The sequence below is a fragment of the Nomascus leucogenys genome, chromosome 18 (assembly GCF_006542625.1).
Source record: "Nomascus leucogenys isolate Asia chromosome 18, Asia_NLE_v1, whole genome shotgun sequence".
NCBI classification, from domain to species: domain Eukaryota; kingdom Metazoa; phylum Chordata; class Mammalia; order Primates; family Hylobatidae; genus Nomascus; species Nomascus leucogenys.
Genome location: NC_044398.1, coordinates 46,445,887 through 46,460,853, shown reverse-complemented (window position 1 = coordinate 46,460,853; position 14,967 = coordinate 46,445,887). Strand labels below are relative to the sequence as shown.

The 14,967-nt window shown below is 41.6% G+C and overlaps 1 protein-coding gene across 3 annotated transcripts in view; it reads left to right on the top strand.

Annotated features, from left to right (window-relative positions):
• CCNY (cyclin Y) overlaps nucleotides 1–14,967 on the top strand; it is a 231,046-nt gene that overhangs the window by 155,072 nt on the left and 61,007 nt on the right. For all 3 annotated transcript variants that reach the window (XM_004091187.3, XM_030798703.1, XM_030798702.1), the window contains exon 3: nucleotides 8,296–8,330. In XM_004091187.3, the coding sequence (XP_004091235.2) occupies nucleotides 8,296–8,330 (35 nt within the window). The remainder of the gene's footprint in view (nucleotides 1–8,295; nucleotides 8,331–14,967) is intronic.

Here is a 14,967-nt window from a genome sequence, read left to right as displayed (position 1 = left end):
AGACAGCACCTGCGGCCTGCTGGTAGCCATAAACTTACTTTTCAATTCTTTTTTTAAAAACTCTGAGCACCTGCATTTCCCCTTCAGTTGACACAGACTGATAACCTTGTAAATACTTTTCATAGCTTACCGTGTTTATAGCTTACCTTACATGGCTTATGTTTTTGGCTGGCTGCCCCGTGACATCTAGGGGGAGGCAGCTGAATTTCAGGATAATCTGATGCAGTCACCATATAAGAATATTTACTTGGAATGAATGACTGCCTGAAGATAGCGATCCTCTGGAATCAGACTGCCTGAGCTAGAGGCTTAGATCCAACACTCTCCACATAATCTTGGTGCATATGATCCATTTCCACATGATTTCCCTGAATCTCAATTTTATTACTGTAAAATGGAGTTAGTGCCTCTTTGTGAGGTTGTCAGGAGGACTAAATGCGTAATCCATCAAAGCACCGAGCCCTGTACGTAAGACAGCATAAGTTCTCAGTAAATATAATCCTTACCCTAGAGTGTAGGTTCTCATTTGCTCAGTTGGATTGAGTTTCTTCCCTGACTTGGGTGTGTGCCATCTTCTAGCTTGTCTGTGCTGACAGCTCCTGTGTGCTGACTGTGACACCTTGCACCAGAACACTGGGCCTGACCAGGAGGAGAAGGGATGGATACCAGGACAAGAGTAGAGAGTGGCATCTGTGCACTGCTGTGCCCAGTCCCATCTTTTTCTGTGTTTCCTTGATAAAGATAGATCGTGGACCCCCACATGTTAGAGTTGCTTCCAAGCTAGGCACAGTGGCTCACTCCTGTCAGCATTTTGGGAGGCTGAGTGGGGAGGATTTCTTGAGCCCAGGAGTTCAAGACCAGCCTGGACAGCATAGTGAGACCCCCCCATTTCTACAAAAAAATATTTTTTTTTTTAAAGAAAGAGTTGCTTCAACACACCTTGGAAGCAAACCAGAAAGAGGCCAGGTCTGAAATTATATCAGCCAGCATTTGATAGCAGCTCATTATAATAGAATACACAGCACTTTAAGTCTCACTTAAAAAATAAAATGATAACCTCACCTCCACCATGTGTCAGGATAGATTTCTGATGACTAGTGGTAGAGTAAATGTAACAAATACAATCATAATCATCTAGAAATAGTATACATGAATATTTAGTGTCAGAATGGGGAAGGGGCATGTAAGTTTGTAGAAGCAATGGAGGAAATTGCCTAAAAATGAAAACTCATGTCAAAATGATGATTTCACTAACAATGAAATCATCAGTGATGGAAATATCACAATATATAGGAAAAAGGATTAATGCCTTTATGTATTAAATAATTATTATACAATCAGTGAAAATGCTAACACACCAATAGAAAAATGGGCATATTTCTGTTGGCATGTTCATATATGAGCACATGTATACTTGCACATATTTATATACAAATACATTCATATGCAAAAGTATACATCATGCTTGCTTTGTATGCACACAAAAGAGACTCAAAGGATACACATCAAAATATTAATAGTGATTGTCTCTGGATTGTTGGATTAAACAGGTTGGGCCTCTCAAATTCGAAAATTTGAAATCTGAAATGCTCGAAGATGAATCTGTAACTTACTGAGCACCAATCTGATGTTCAAAGGAAATACTCATTGGAGCATTTTGGATTTCAGATTTTTGGATTTGGGATGCTCAAATAATGCAAAATTTCAAAATCTGTTAGAAAATATCCTAAATCCACAATACATCTGGACCCACGCATTTCAGATAAGGGGTGATAAGGGTTGATAAGGGATAGCCACGCATTTCAGATAAGGGGTGATAAGGGTTGATAAGGGATACCTACACATTTCAGATAAGGGGTGATAAGGGTTGATAAGGGATACCCACGCATTTCAGATAAGGGGTGATAAGGGTTGATAAGGGATACCCACACATTTCAGATAAGGGGTGATAAGGATACTCAGTCTGTGTGTGTGTATGTTTTATGTATCTCTATGTTTTCCAAGCAAGCTTTTAATTTTTATTTGCAGTTGCATTTTCTTCTTTATATGGCTCTGTATTTTCCAAATTTTCTGCAGTAAGCATGCATTTCTTTTCTAATTAGCAGAAAGTTTTAAATGGATGCCACTTAGTTGAAGTTTTTGTGCTTCTGAAGAAATCCTTTGGCCTTAGATATTCTCTGTGAGTAACAGAAAACCTCTCAAGTGAGTTGGCAGCTTAGGTGGATATTTGTTCTTTGAATAATTTTCTCCTTCTGCCTTCGTCTACTTCCTATTCTCTTCCCTGGAATTTTCTCCTCTCCATGACTGGCTGTGCCCTCAACATCTTAGAAATGTTTCTGTGTCTTTTCATTTGTTTCATTGGCTTTGCTTATTTAGATTTCACTTTGAATGCACAGAATGTCACGTTGCTCTGTGCCCAGTTTTCGAAATAAGAGCAGGTCCCGGACAGTTCAGAGCAGGCCAGAGGTCTAATTGGAAGCTCCCTTCCTGCAGCACAGGAGGTGTGCCTCGGAGGGAAATGGCCACACCAGGATGCTTTCTTCTGGGCTCCAAAGTGTGGGTGATGTTCCTGCTACAGTGCACTTTGTGTCCTGGCCGTTTGTGTTCATGACGACCTCCCTGTCAGGGCAGGAGCTCAGCAGGGCAGGAGCCTCCATGTGCACTCGGAACAGGGGCTCAACAGTTGTTTTGAATTGAGTGAGTGAGTGAGTGAGTGAGTGAGTGAGTGAGTGAGTGAGTGAATTCACTGAATTATTGAAAACTGTAGGAACTGTGTGGTAATCTCAAATTTACTGTAGGAAAAGTTAATAGTAAACTTTTAATTTTATTGTTCAAGGCCTGATCTATGCTACCCACAGGAAGAAGGAAAGGGAAATGAAACCTTTTCTTTTCAACCAGATCTTTGTGATCTGCAGTGGAGCTATCTCAGCAATCAGCTTCGTATATGCAAACAAAATTCTATCATTCTTTAGTTGAAGCCTGCCTCTTGTGTGGCCTGCCCGTCCTTCACATCCAGAGTAGTTAATCAGTTAAGTAAATTTTCCTTGTAGAATAGCACAGCTTTGTTCATACCTGGTTCTAATTGTCATTCTGTTTTTAAATGGGACTCGTTTTATGCAGATGCCAAGGGTGCCTGTGCACACCAGTGATGCTCTTGTTGGAGGGCGGGTGTATAGAGGAAGGGGTCCTACACGGGGTCTCCTCTCTTCTTCTTCTGGACCCTCCCTTCCTTGGCCTGCTTGGGCTCTTCCCTCATTTGCCAAAGAAAGAGTATCTTAGGTATCTTAGGACCTTTTTAGTACCAGCATCCTATGGCTTGGTGGTGGCTAACACTTGCCATTGGAAGGTCAGTCTATTTTAAAAATGGAAGAAGAGAGTCATGTGCGGTGGCTCATACCTGTAATCTCAAAACTTTAGGGGGTGCTGAGACAGGAGGATTGCTTGAGACCAGGAGTTCAATACCAGCCTGGGCAACATAGTGAGATCTCATCTCTAAAAAAGAAAAAAATTGGAAATGGAAGAGGAGAAACCAAGGTAATCTTTTAAATGCCTACCTATGACAGGAATCAGCTGAAATGGTGTTTAGATTGTTAACAAATCCTCATTAATAATCAGGCACTAGGTTGAAAGTTATATTTTAAAGAGTCACTTGTGTGACATTGTGGCAAGAGAGTGTCCCATAGCAACTTAAGTGTAATTTTGTTTGTCCCTCAGATTGCAAACACTGCCTTTTACTCTCTTCACTCCCTGTTTTATCAGAAGACTTTTAATGCCAACTGTATTGTTTTTGCTGATTTTAGATGGTTTATTTTTAAAGCCTCTGGTACATTTCCTGTTTACATCTTTATGGACTGTCACTGTAGCCAATTAAAAATCCTCTTAACTATCATAGATTGTGTCAAAGGAGATTGCTGTTATTCCTCTCCCAGGAAAGAAAAAATTTATGATCCATATCAATTTATTGCCTGTTTTCCCTAAAGAAGCAAAACATAATTATTAGTTAATTCAGTTAGACATTAACTCAGAAAACTCCAGAGATTTTGATTGATTGTTATAGTAACCAAAAATATTGAAGTGTTAAAGATGACTAAAACCAGCTATTAGGAATGAGTTGGCATATTGCTTATACCATTACATAAAATAGCTAAAGCATTTTGAATTTCAGAGCTGTACCCACATCAGCCTCAGTGGTTTCAAATTTGTTTTAAAGACAGATTTAGATTTGGGCAATTCTATCAGTCTTTTCAGGTGATACACCACTGTAAAATATTCTGCTTATCACTGGGTGTGGTGGTTCACGCCTGTGATCCCAGCACTTTGGGAGGCCGAGGCAGGTGGATCACTTGAGGTGAGGAGTTCGAGACCAGCCTGGCCAACATGGCAAAACCCTGTCTCTACTAAAAAAATACAAAAAATTAGCCGGGTGTGATGGTGCATCCCTGTACTCTCAGCTACTTAGGCAGGAGAGGCAGGAGAATTGCTTGAACCTGGGAGGTGGAGTGAGTTAGCCCAGTTCCCTCCAGCCTGGATAACAGAGCGAGACTCTGTCTCAAAAAAAAAAAGATTCTACTTATCTTATTCCCCCTATGGTAATGTCTTGGTTGTGCTCCTGCTAGCTTAGGGGAAACAGAGTAATTTTAAGGGCACTCAGGGTATCTCAGATAGCTCATGAATTGGTGGAACTGGGTACTAAAATCTGTTAGGACTAAGGCAGCACCTGCCTTCTGCCCATCTCCCTCTGCCGTGTTTCTCTGCATGGCAGAGGGACACCACTGCTGTATGGGGTTCCAGGAATCATAAGACACAAAATACAGTCACACTCATGACTGTAACTTATTACAATGCAAACACATGAGGCAAACTCAGTACAGGGAAGAGGTGCATGGGGTGAGTCCTCTCCCATGGAGCCACACAGGTTGCACTTCATCCCCCCATTCACAGATGAGTTGTGAAAACACCTGTGGAATGTTGTCAGCCAGGGAAACTCCTGGGTAAAGACCCAGCACCCAGGATTTTTATGGAGGACCACTCATGTAAGAAGGCTCTGCCTGTTAAGTACCAAAGTTCCAGACTCCCAGAAGGAAATAAACCATACTGTGTGCGGCATAGAGCATATTGTTTGTTCAGACAGCTTAGGCACAGTGAGCCACTCTTACCAGTTAGGGAATGATGGGAAGGAACCCTCCTAAATCCAAGTTCCCAGATACCAGCCAAGGGCCAGCCTTGCAACAGGCCCTTTAAGGATGGCAGTCAGATCTGCTGCTTCACTCTTTCCTGCACCAGCGGAGCCCCACCCCAGTCTGAAGTTTACACATCGTACCCTCAGTTAAGGTTGAGCAGAGCCTTTTGAGTATGTCCCAACTCCAGATTCCCAGGAGAAGGAGGTAGCCTAGAGAGGGTGGAGTGTCCCCCCAATCCAGGCAGGATGGTCAGAGTAATGGGTCACCTGGTCCAACGTGGATATCAGGAATTCTTCCCATCTATGTAGGGACAGGTTTGGGGGTGCTGAAGACACTCCAGAAGCAAGTCAGCCATAGGGGTGCGTGTGTGGAAAATCTTCTCAGAAACTGTGCAGACTTCATCTGCCGAAGGCCCTCTTATCTTAGGAGGAGCGTTACAAAACCATACAGGAAAGTGGCACCTGACTCAGGCCCCAGGAGCCCCAGGTTGCTCTGAGGAAATAGGGTAGTGTGTAGGTGTTCATTTGCATAGAATAGAAGCAGTGAATGCCTGAGAGATTCTGTAATAGATTCAGATAGCTTATCCTCAGGTGTTCTGTAATAGTCTTAGTGAACTTTCGTTTTTCTTCACCGTTCTGATTGCAGCCAGTTGGAGTTCATGAAAATGGCCTGATTCCTGCCTGAGACTGATCCTTGTAGGTGGTGGACAAAAATGGCATATGTGTTTATAATATTCTTCTGTGTCTGCTGTAGTTTTTTTGTTGTTGTTTGTTTGTTTGAAAGCTTTTGTATTAGTCTGTTTTCACACTGCTGATAAAGACATACCCCAGACTGGGCAGTTTACAAAAGAGGTTTAAGGGACTTACAGTTCCACGTAGCTGGGGAGGCGTCACAGTCATGGTGGAAGGTACGTCAGGCACGTCTCACATCGCGGCAGACAAGAGAAGAGGGCTTGTGCAGAGAAACTCCTGTTTTTACAATCATCAGATCTCATGAGACTTATTCACTATCATGAGAACAGCATGGGAAAAACCTGCCCCCATGATTCAATTACCTTCCACCAGGTCCCTCCCACAACATGTGGGAATTCAAGATGAGATTTGGGTGGGGACACAGCCAAACCGTATCAGCTTTCTTGGTCGGACTTACAGTCAGAACTATTGAAGGTTATGCATCTCAGCCATTACTTCTACGTGTGAATAATTCCTAATCTCAATAGTACCCATATAGGAAGTGCTGGTATTTTTTGAGGCATGGATATCTTTCATTTGCTGAAGGCAGGGGCTGATGTAGGGTGTTGAGGTGACCTTAGTATGGGCGGTGGTTCCCACAGTTGGGAGACACAAGTCTCTTTTGCACAAACCTATCACTGGGATGCTCTGAGAAGGGTTAAGTGTCATCTCACAATATAGTGGGAACCCTGTCAGTTCTGTGGCCCATGTAGAAAGGGTTTCCGGATCCTTTCAGTCAGTGGGAAATCACCATAGAATTATCATCATATCCCCATCCTTGGCTACATGTATAATAGTTTAGTATGAATTAATTTAAAGAAAACACACACAAGTGCATGCACATGCTCTATATGTGTATGTATGTATGCCAGGAAGTTAAAACCTAGAGCTTCCAGCCAGACCATCCTGTTTGTTTGGCTGTGGTTTTCATGTGGATTCTTCCTTGGAGTCAGGTAAAATGTAATCCCTCTGCCTCCATGCTGTGCATAGCAGACCAGTTTGTTACTGCTGTCTGTGCACTCATGCTCTGTGTGTGCTAGTCTGGCCTCATGCATGGCCAGGGTTCCCTGTCCCGTGACAGCAGGGGGCTGATCGACTGTACATGGGTCCATCTGATGGCTTGATGGAGCTACCTTCTATGTGTCGGTCTCTCTTTTTAAAGCACTCAACAGTATCCTCAGACTAATTTTTGCTTTCGCATTTTTGCTTTTGTTATCTTTGAGATATCAAGGGTGGAAGGCAGCATTCATTCCAGAGAGGACAAGACTTCTAAGGAAAAGAGAAGTGTTTTTTTGTGTGTCTAAGAACAGCGTATGAGTGATGGAAAAACAGTTCCATAGTCCCTCCAACAGATCAGCAGGAAGGCTTTTGAAAACAGTAGTGAATCTTCTTTGCAGGGGCATAGACTGTAAGGAGAAAACCTTCTTCTATCTTTTGTACACTGCTGTTTTAGGGTACCCCAAGATAACATTGTTGATTCCTGGGGACCTAGGATGTTATCTCCTTGAATGAAACCTATTCTTCATGTCTTTTACAATAACGAATAAATGGGTTGATGGATGCATCTATATCCACAAAATGAGCCTTCAGAAAAGAAAATGCAAAGTTCAGTGATACTAGGTTATTACAAGCTCTTCGTGTTCCCTGTGACTGACCCTTCTACCTCTCTGGGGATGCAGGCTCCCATTCTGAGAAGCATTGGTATCTGGGGACACTGGAGGCTGAGCTGCTCAGCACAGGCCATGCGTGCAGTGTGAGAAGCCACCTTGTTAGAGCAGTATCAATTATGGTGACCTCTGTCAGCCTTATGGGGTTGGGGGTGGGTGCCACAAGGAGCTCCAGGGGCCTCCCAGACAGAAGCCCAGCTGTATTCACCAGCACCCAGCATGGAGAATAATGGGTTTCCATGATAAGTAATGCCGCTGATGTACATCGTCTTCCTGGATCTCAATGCTTTCTAGATATTGTTGTTATTTATATTTCCCTTACATACTGTGGAGCTTTATGGGTCTGGTAGGGTTGGGAATAAATAGTCCTATCATTTGTTAATTATGTTGAACTAATAGATGCATATGAGTTTTATGAGGGTTACTAATTACTTTTTTATTCAGTTAATGGAAATCGGTTACCCCTTAATTGATTTCAGCTGCAGTTCTTTTGTTAGGGTGCTGTTGTTTAAATGGATGTATATTTCCCTCTGCGAGCCAAATTCATTGAGATCTGCATTTGTGCAGGTCCCGTATTCTTATGTTTGATAAATGAACAAGTGGGTATGTTGGTTGGTGGAAGGACGGGACCATGACACAGAGGCCCAGTCCTCAGCCACCTGCCAGGGGTTGGCATGCAGGCATATAACATTTCTGTTGCATCTTTTGTTTTCACAGTGAGAGAAAAACGCAAGAGTCTCTTCATTAACCATGTAAGTGAAGCTGTCTCCCTGTGTTTTTCATAATGACTGTACAGTGTAAAGAGCTGAAATAACTGTCTGTGATGGATGAAAATGGCTCATGTGCTTTATAGATACTTGGAAGAATGTTGCAGTGTACTTATGCTTAGTTTGGTTTGTAATTGGACAAACATCAGTTTGGTTTGTAATTGGACAAGCATCACTCAGTATTTGTCCACTGTCCCAAATATTTTTCCAGAAGCCCTAGACCACTATTGTTCATGAGATGATGTGTGTGAACAATAACATATCAAACATCACCCAGCAAGTCCAAGCGAAAACCACTTCTTTATAATTTTGAATCCTTTCCTTTCTCTACCCTCACCCCCAAATTACTCTTTTTCTCTTGTAGCTCAGTTCCATTTGAATAAACACATAATTGTTTTCCATGAGGCTCTCTGTCTCCACACTCGACTCTTCCCATTTGTTGTTTTGGGTCCAGTAGAGTCTGCATGTTCTTCTGATGCTCCAAGAAAGAGGATAAACTTGATAACACTAAATTTAAAAAAGATGTTCAAACATTTGGCTGTAGTCTTTTGGCCATTCTTAGCCATGTCTCCCTCCCCTGGTGGCCAGGTGCAGGTACCCCATTGAGATACTTCATCCCTCTTCCTTCCTTGAGCAGAGGTGTAGCTGGCTGGCTCCAGCACCTACTCCACACCCTATATACCAGGCAAGTCCTAGCCACCCCTTCTTCTTAGAAATATGGCCCTTTAGGAAAGAAAACTCTCTGAGAGGTATGAAATGATGAAACAGGTGCAAATTATCAAAATAAGTATGCTCTAAGTCCTCATTCTAAAAACAGAACCACACAAGGGTCTTTCTCAGGATTTTTAGACTGTCTGCATCTCTGTATTTGCAGATCTTGAAATAGTCCTAAAGCTGTGTATTAAAGAGACTTAAAGCCGTAATATTGTATTCTCTGCCCTTTGAAAATATGGACAAAATGCAGTTGGGAAGAAATTCGTAAGCTGGGCCCTTGCACTCAAGGGACATGATGCTACGCCCTTAGGAGATTGATGACTTCTTTGTAGTCAGTGTTAATATATATGCACATATACAGTTTTCTAGGGGTCAGAGGGCTTATAATTTTTAGCAGATTCTTAAAGCAATCCGTGACCTTTTCCCTCGGCCCCTTAAATTTCAAAGCATCTGTGTAAAGCACCTTTGAAATTGCAATCTGTGTCATGAGGAAAATATGAAAATTGCCATGCTTTTTTTTTTTTTTTGAAAGCAGCATATACCTGGATATAAAAATTTGAGTGATTGGAACGAATTCTCTAAATCCTTGCTTCCATTGCTTTGCCTGCTGGGTGCACTTGAATGCCTTCCCACTGATTACACTCATTAGCACGCCTGCCAAGGAGCTTGCAAGGGAAGGAGAAGAGGTGGAACTGCGTCCAGGCCATCTTTCCTGTTCACTGCAGCTCCATGGAAGGTGCATTGAAGAAAGAGGAGGATAGGAGTTTGTCTGTGTCACTCTGTTATCATTGCAGCTGATGATACAGAGGTGTGCTCCCACAGTTCTAACCTGCATACCTCTTTTAACATCCCTACCCCCCACCCAGACACACACCTAACTTTGCCATTTTGTGTCCTGTAGAGTCCTAGCACCTGCGACACACTTGAGAACGCATCTGCTGTGCCCAGCACATGGATTAGAATGGGAGGCCATGCATTCTCATGCACAGTATCTTCTAAAACCCAGCCCAGCATTCAAACCTCTGTAAAATCACATCTGCTGACACAGAGTGAAATCACACAGTTGTTGAGATCTATGCAAATGCACCTGTTCCTATAGAAAAGAAATCTGGGTGCTAAGTTTCTTATATAACAGATGACCCTGTAACAAGCAGCATGACCCTCTAAACTGTGAACAGACCTTGCTGCAAATGAGCGCCATCAGTCCTGCCACGCTAGGAAAAGCTGTGGGAGTGTGCCAGTCCCACCAGCTGATACATCATTTGAGTGAAATTACCTGCAGATTCAATTAGGCTAATAAAGCAGCTGTACTTTTCAGGTTTTGAAACTTAGGAATAGTAAGTTAGAACAGTGGAGAAAGGACGAGCAATAGCAATAATCAGTCCCATCTGCTCAGTGCTTTAAAGCGTGTGTGCCAGGCTCTGCTGTAATTGGTTTAATGGACTCATTTAGTTGGCACAATGGCCATGCTAGGTAGGTACAATTCAGTATTACTGTTTTACAGATGAGGAGATGAGGCACAAAGAAGTTAGCCAAGTAGACAGCGGAGCCCGGGTTGAGTCCCAGGTGGTCTGCTTCAAGCACCCCACTTAGCTCGCACCCTCTGTGTTCCTCAGATAATAACACCAGTTCCCGTGTGACAGAGGTTGTTTAGCTTGCTTATCTGAACTTAGAGATAACATTTATAATTAAATTTGTATGGGACAGTCTCTAGGGTTCATTTCTGAATATGGATCTCAACTGAAATTTATCATTTAGTTTGTTACTGAACTCTGGAGTGATAGTTATTTTTCGCCCTTATTATACCATTTCATTTTTTGTTTGCTTTATTTTGAGGGATGTTGTTTCTTTAATTTCTCTTTCAAGTTTTGGAGAACCCACTTAGTACATGTTGCTAAGATAATCTACAAAGAGGCTACTATTTAAGAGAAATGAATGCAGTTGTGTAGGTAAGCCATTTAAGACAAGATGGGTGTTCATCTCTACTCCCAGGACCATGATAACTGCAGGGGAAATAACCTCCTCCAGGTGGAGAAAAGTAAGGCTTTTCTGGTTTCCAGCAGACAACACACATGAGCAAGTGAAAAGAGTGGACTTTGACCCAGGACATTCTCCAGGGAATGGGGCAGTAGAGAATGGACCCCCAGGCTGGAAAATGAGAGGGGCCTTTAACTGGCTCAAAACAGTCAAGAGAGACTCAGAGGATTAAGTGAAAGGAGACCACTGCTCAAGGAATTATTCCAGGTTTTGAAGCTTGAAACATTTGAAAATAAACCAATTTGGATGTTTCAACAGCAGGTTCAATGAGGGTGAATTATAAAGGTTAATATTCTAATCAGCACCTATGTTTTAGATGTAAAGTGAACAGTTATAGGAAGGTTTGTTGTTGTTGTTGTTGTTGTTGTTGTTGTTTTTTGAGATGGAGTCTCGCTCTGTCACCCAGGCTGGAGTGAGTTGGTACAATCTTGGCTCACTGCAACCTCCCCAATCCGGGTTCAAACTATTCACCTGCCTCAGCCTCCCAAGTAGCTGGGATTACAAGAATGCGCCACCATACCTGGCTAATTTTTGTATTTTTAGTAGAGACAGGAATTTGCCATGTTGGCCAGGCTGGTCTTGAACCCCTGACCTCAGGTAATCCACCTGCCTTAGCTTCCCAAAGTGCTGGGATTACAAGCATGAGCCACTGCACCCGGCTAGGAAAATTTAATGCATATGAAAGATACACGTATTTTTAAAAGCTGTGTAAAGGGATTTATTTAAAGTTTATACTTTATTTAAAATTTGCCAACATTTTGACTTTGCTTTTTTTTTTTTTTTAAGATTAGCTGTTTTTATGAATCTTTTAATTAAAGTGTAAAAATCTCTGATTATAGATTGTGGGTGACATTGTAGGTGGCTGGAGTTAAGAATCACTCCTGAAAAAAAAAATCACTCCTGAAGCTCAGAGAGAATGTATGCTTTTTACCTTAGCCTCACTTTTCTGTGATTATCTTCCTGCCACCTGGTGATAGCATACCAAAAATGAATGGATTATTCTAAGAAGTTAAAAAAAAAAAAAAGACGTGAAAACAGAACGAATCAGGAGTTGAATAGCCAGCTTCCTTTGTCTTGTTTGCCATAGGTGCACTTTGAAACGAGAAAGCCAGACTGGGGATTCTGTGTAGTATGATCCTCAAAAAAAACAAAGCATTTGTCTCAACACTGAGTCTGGTGATAGTTCAGGAAACTTTGTGAGGAAGTAAAGCAACTAGGGAGAGTTACTTATCAGCCAAGCAAGAGTCACATTATTATTAGTGGGACTTGGAGCCAAAAGAACTTTGTTCAAGCCCTCGTTCTGCCACCTGCTACTTGGGCAATCTTGGAAACATCTTGAAATCGCAGTTTTCTTGTCTCCTAGGATGGGTCATAATTCCAGACCTACTTGAAGGTAGTGATTTGCAGCCTAATTATAACACCATATACGTATGTTGTATTATTATTGTCCATTGGAGTTTAGGTAAAATTGATTTAATTTTCCAAGTTCAATATCAAAACTGATGAAAGTCTTGCTGGTATTTTGAGTATGGATATAGTTTTTTCATAATCATTAAGACCAGGATTTTCTGGGAGGAGTATATTCTGTTCAGCTCCCTTTGGGGAATACTGACGTTGAATCATTTGCTCCTGTTAACGTAGTTCAGTTCCAAATCAGTTTCTGCCTTTTAGCTTTGAGTGAGGTAGGAATAGGATTCCTTGTAAAATGGTGTCTATTCTAGTTATAGGCTTCATCTGAAAGTCATAAAAGTCAAGTAATACAGTGAGCTACATCTAGGAACTGAAATTTAAAACATTTTAAATCTTGCTTTTGCCTCTGGAAGATTTGCTCTTAATAGAATGAGAGTTTATTGAGCAGCTGCTCTGTGAGCATCAATGCCATATGCTTGGAGGATGTGAAAGAAGACTAAGTTTTTAAAATACCAGTAAAAATTTAAAAAATCCAATAAGATCAAAGAAATCCAGTTTTTACTTTGAAATAATTTCAAACTTACAGAAAAGTAGCAGCAATAATTGAGAGTACAGGATTTTCGTGTCAGTAAAGGAACCTTAGATGCTCTGGTTCTCAGACCCCCTGTTCTGCTTCACCGAGGGATGTTGACATGGGGTAGGTGTTTTGTTATTTTCTCTCTTCTTTTTGTTTTTTCTTCTTCTTTTTGCAGAATGTCTAGAAATGATAATGATGATGTTACACACACTGGTACGTTGAGAAGCTTGTGTAGGACATGAATTCCTTGAGTGTATTGGTTATGTCTGTGGAGGACTTTCTCTTTTCTTACCTCTTTCTGTTTCTTCTTCACCCCTTCTTCCCTTTCTTCATGCTGTCACTCTTGTAATGAGGCACAAAGGAAGTGGCACTTGTAAAGTGTAATGGTCCATTCAAATACAGGGCAGCTGACAGGTGGAATTGCTTCCATAGTGTCTTTGTGGAAGATCATTTTGAAAGCTACGTTGTCCTTGTTAAGACACCCAAGTGAAGGGTCCACTGAGCTGATGTTACAATTTAGCCTGGTAACTCATGGTGTGTTCTCCGTGGAAGTTCCTATGTTGGAAGCCCTGATCTTTTGTATATAGTGTTAGGATATCATCCCTTAGTTAGCCAGCACAAATTCTTGACCACAGCTGCCTGGTTTTCACATTGCTCAGACACTGCTACGTGTGGGGAAGGAGCTGTTCTCATTTTAGTCACTCACTGACTCTTGGTTCCATTGCTGCCATTCCCGGAGTTAGGGGAAGCACAACCACTCCTGCTAGCTGGGCAGGCACTGAGGGCCTCTTCACTGTGCATTCTACTTGTCACTTCATTGCCCTCCTAACCTCCTCAGTTTTCAACTCCGTCACCTTGCTCAGGGACTTCTGGAGTAGAGAGAAGAAAGGAGTAAAGTGAAGCCTTGAAGGAGCATTCTATTTGAAGCAGGGACTTTGTCAGAAAAGCCCTTTAAGAAGCAGACTTTGTTTCCCTTAGTCTTGTGTTATAATCTGTTCTTTGATTTTATATATACATATATATGTGTGTGTATATATATGTGTGTGTATACATATATATGTTTTAACTTTTATTTCAAACTTACAGAATAATTTTAATAATAATAATACAGAAAACTCTCATCTACCCTTTAGCCAGATTCATCAGTTTTAAACCAATATTCTCTCACATTCTGCACATCCTTGATCATTGTCCTTTATTATTTTTTCTGAATTGTTTGGAAGTAGGTTGTCTGCATTCTGCCTTTTCTCCCTAATACTCCACTGTGTATTTCCTAAAACCAAGGCTGTTCTCTGTGTAACCACAATATTATCAAAATAAAGAATTTAACATTGGTATGTTTCTTCTAATTAACTGACCATATTCCAGCAATGTTAAGTGGCTCCGTAATGTCCGCTACAGCATGTTTTTCTGTGATACGGGTTTCACTGCAGGCTGACACATGGCATTTAGTTGGCATGCACCCTTGAGGTCCTTTAATCTGGAGCAGATTCTCAGCCTTTCTCAGTCTTTCAGGACATTGACACTGTTGAAGAATACAGGGCCAGTTTTTTTTTTTTTTTTTAATAATAACGTAATGTTTCTCATTTTGGATTTGCCTGAAGGATTCAGTTAAACATTTACAGCCAGAATACTACATGGAGTGTTCCCTTGCCCTTTTCAAGACATCAAATCGAGAGGCAGGCAGTATCATCTGACTCTTGTTGCTGATGTTGATTTTGATTACCGGGCAAGGTGCTGCCTGGATTCTCCACTGTCTATTTACTTGTTTTCCCTTTGCAACCAACAAGCAGTCTCTGGGCAGGTACTTTAAAACCATGTGGATATCCTGTACTTTATCCCCACCCCCAGATTTAGCATCTGTTGATCAGGCTTGCCTGAACC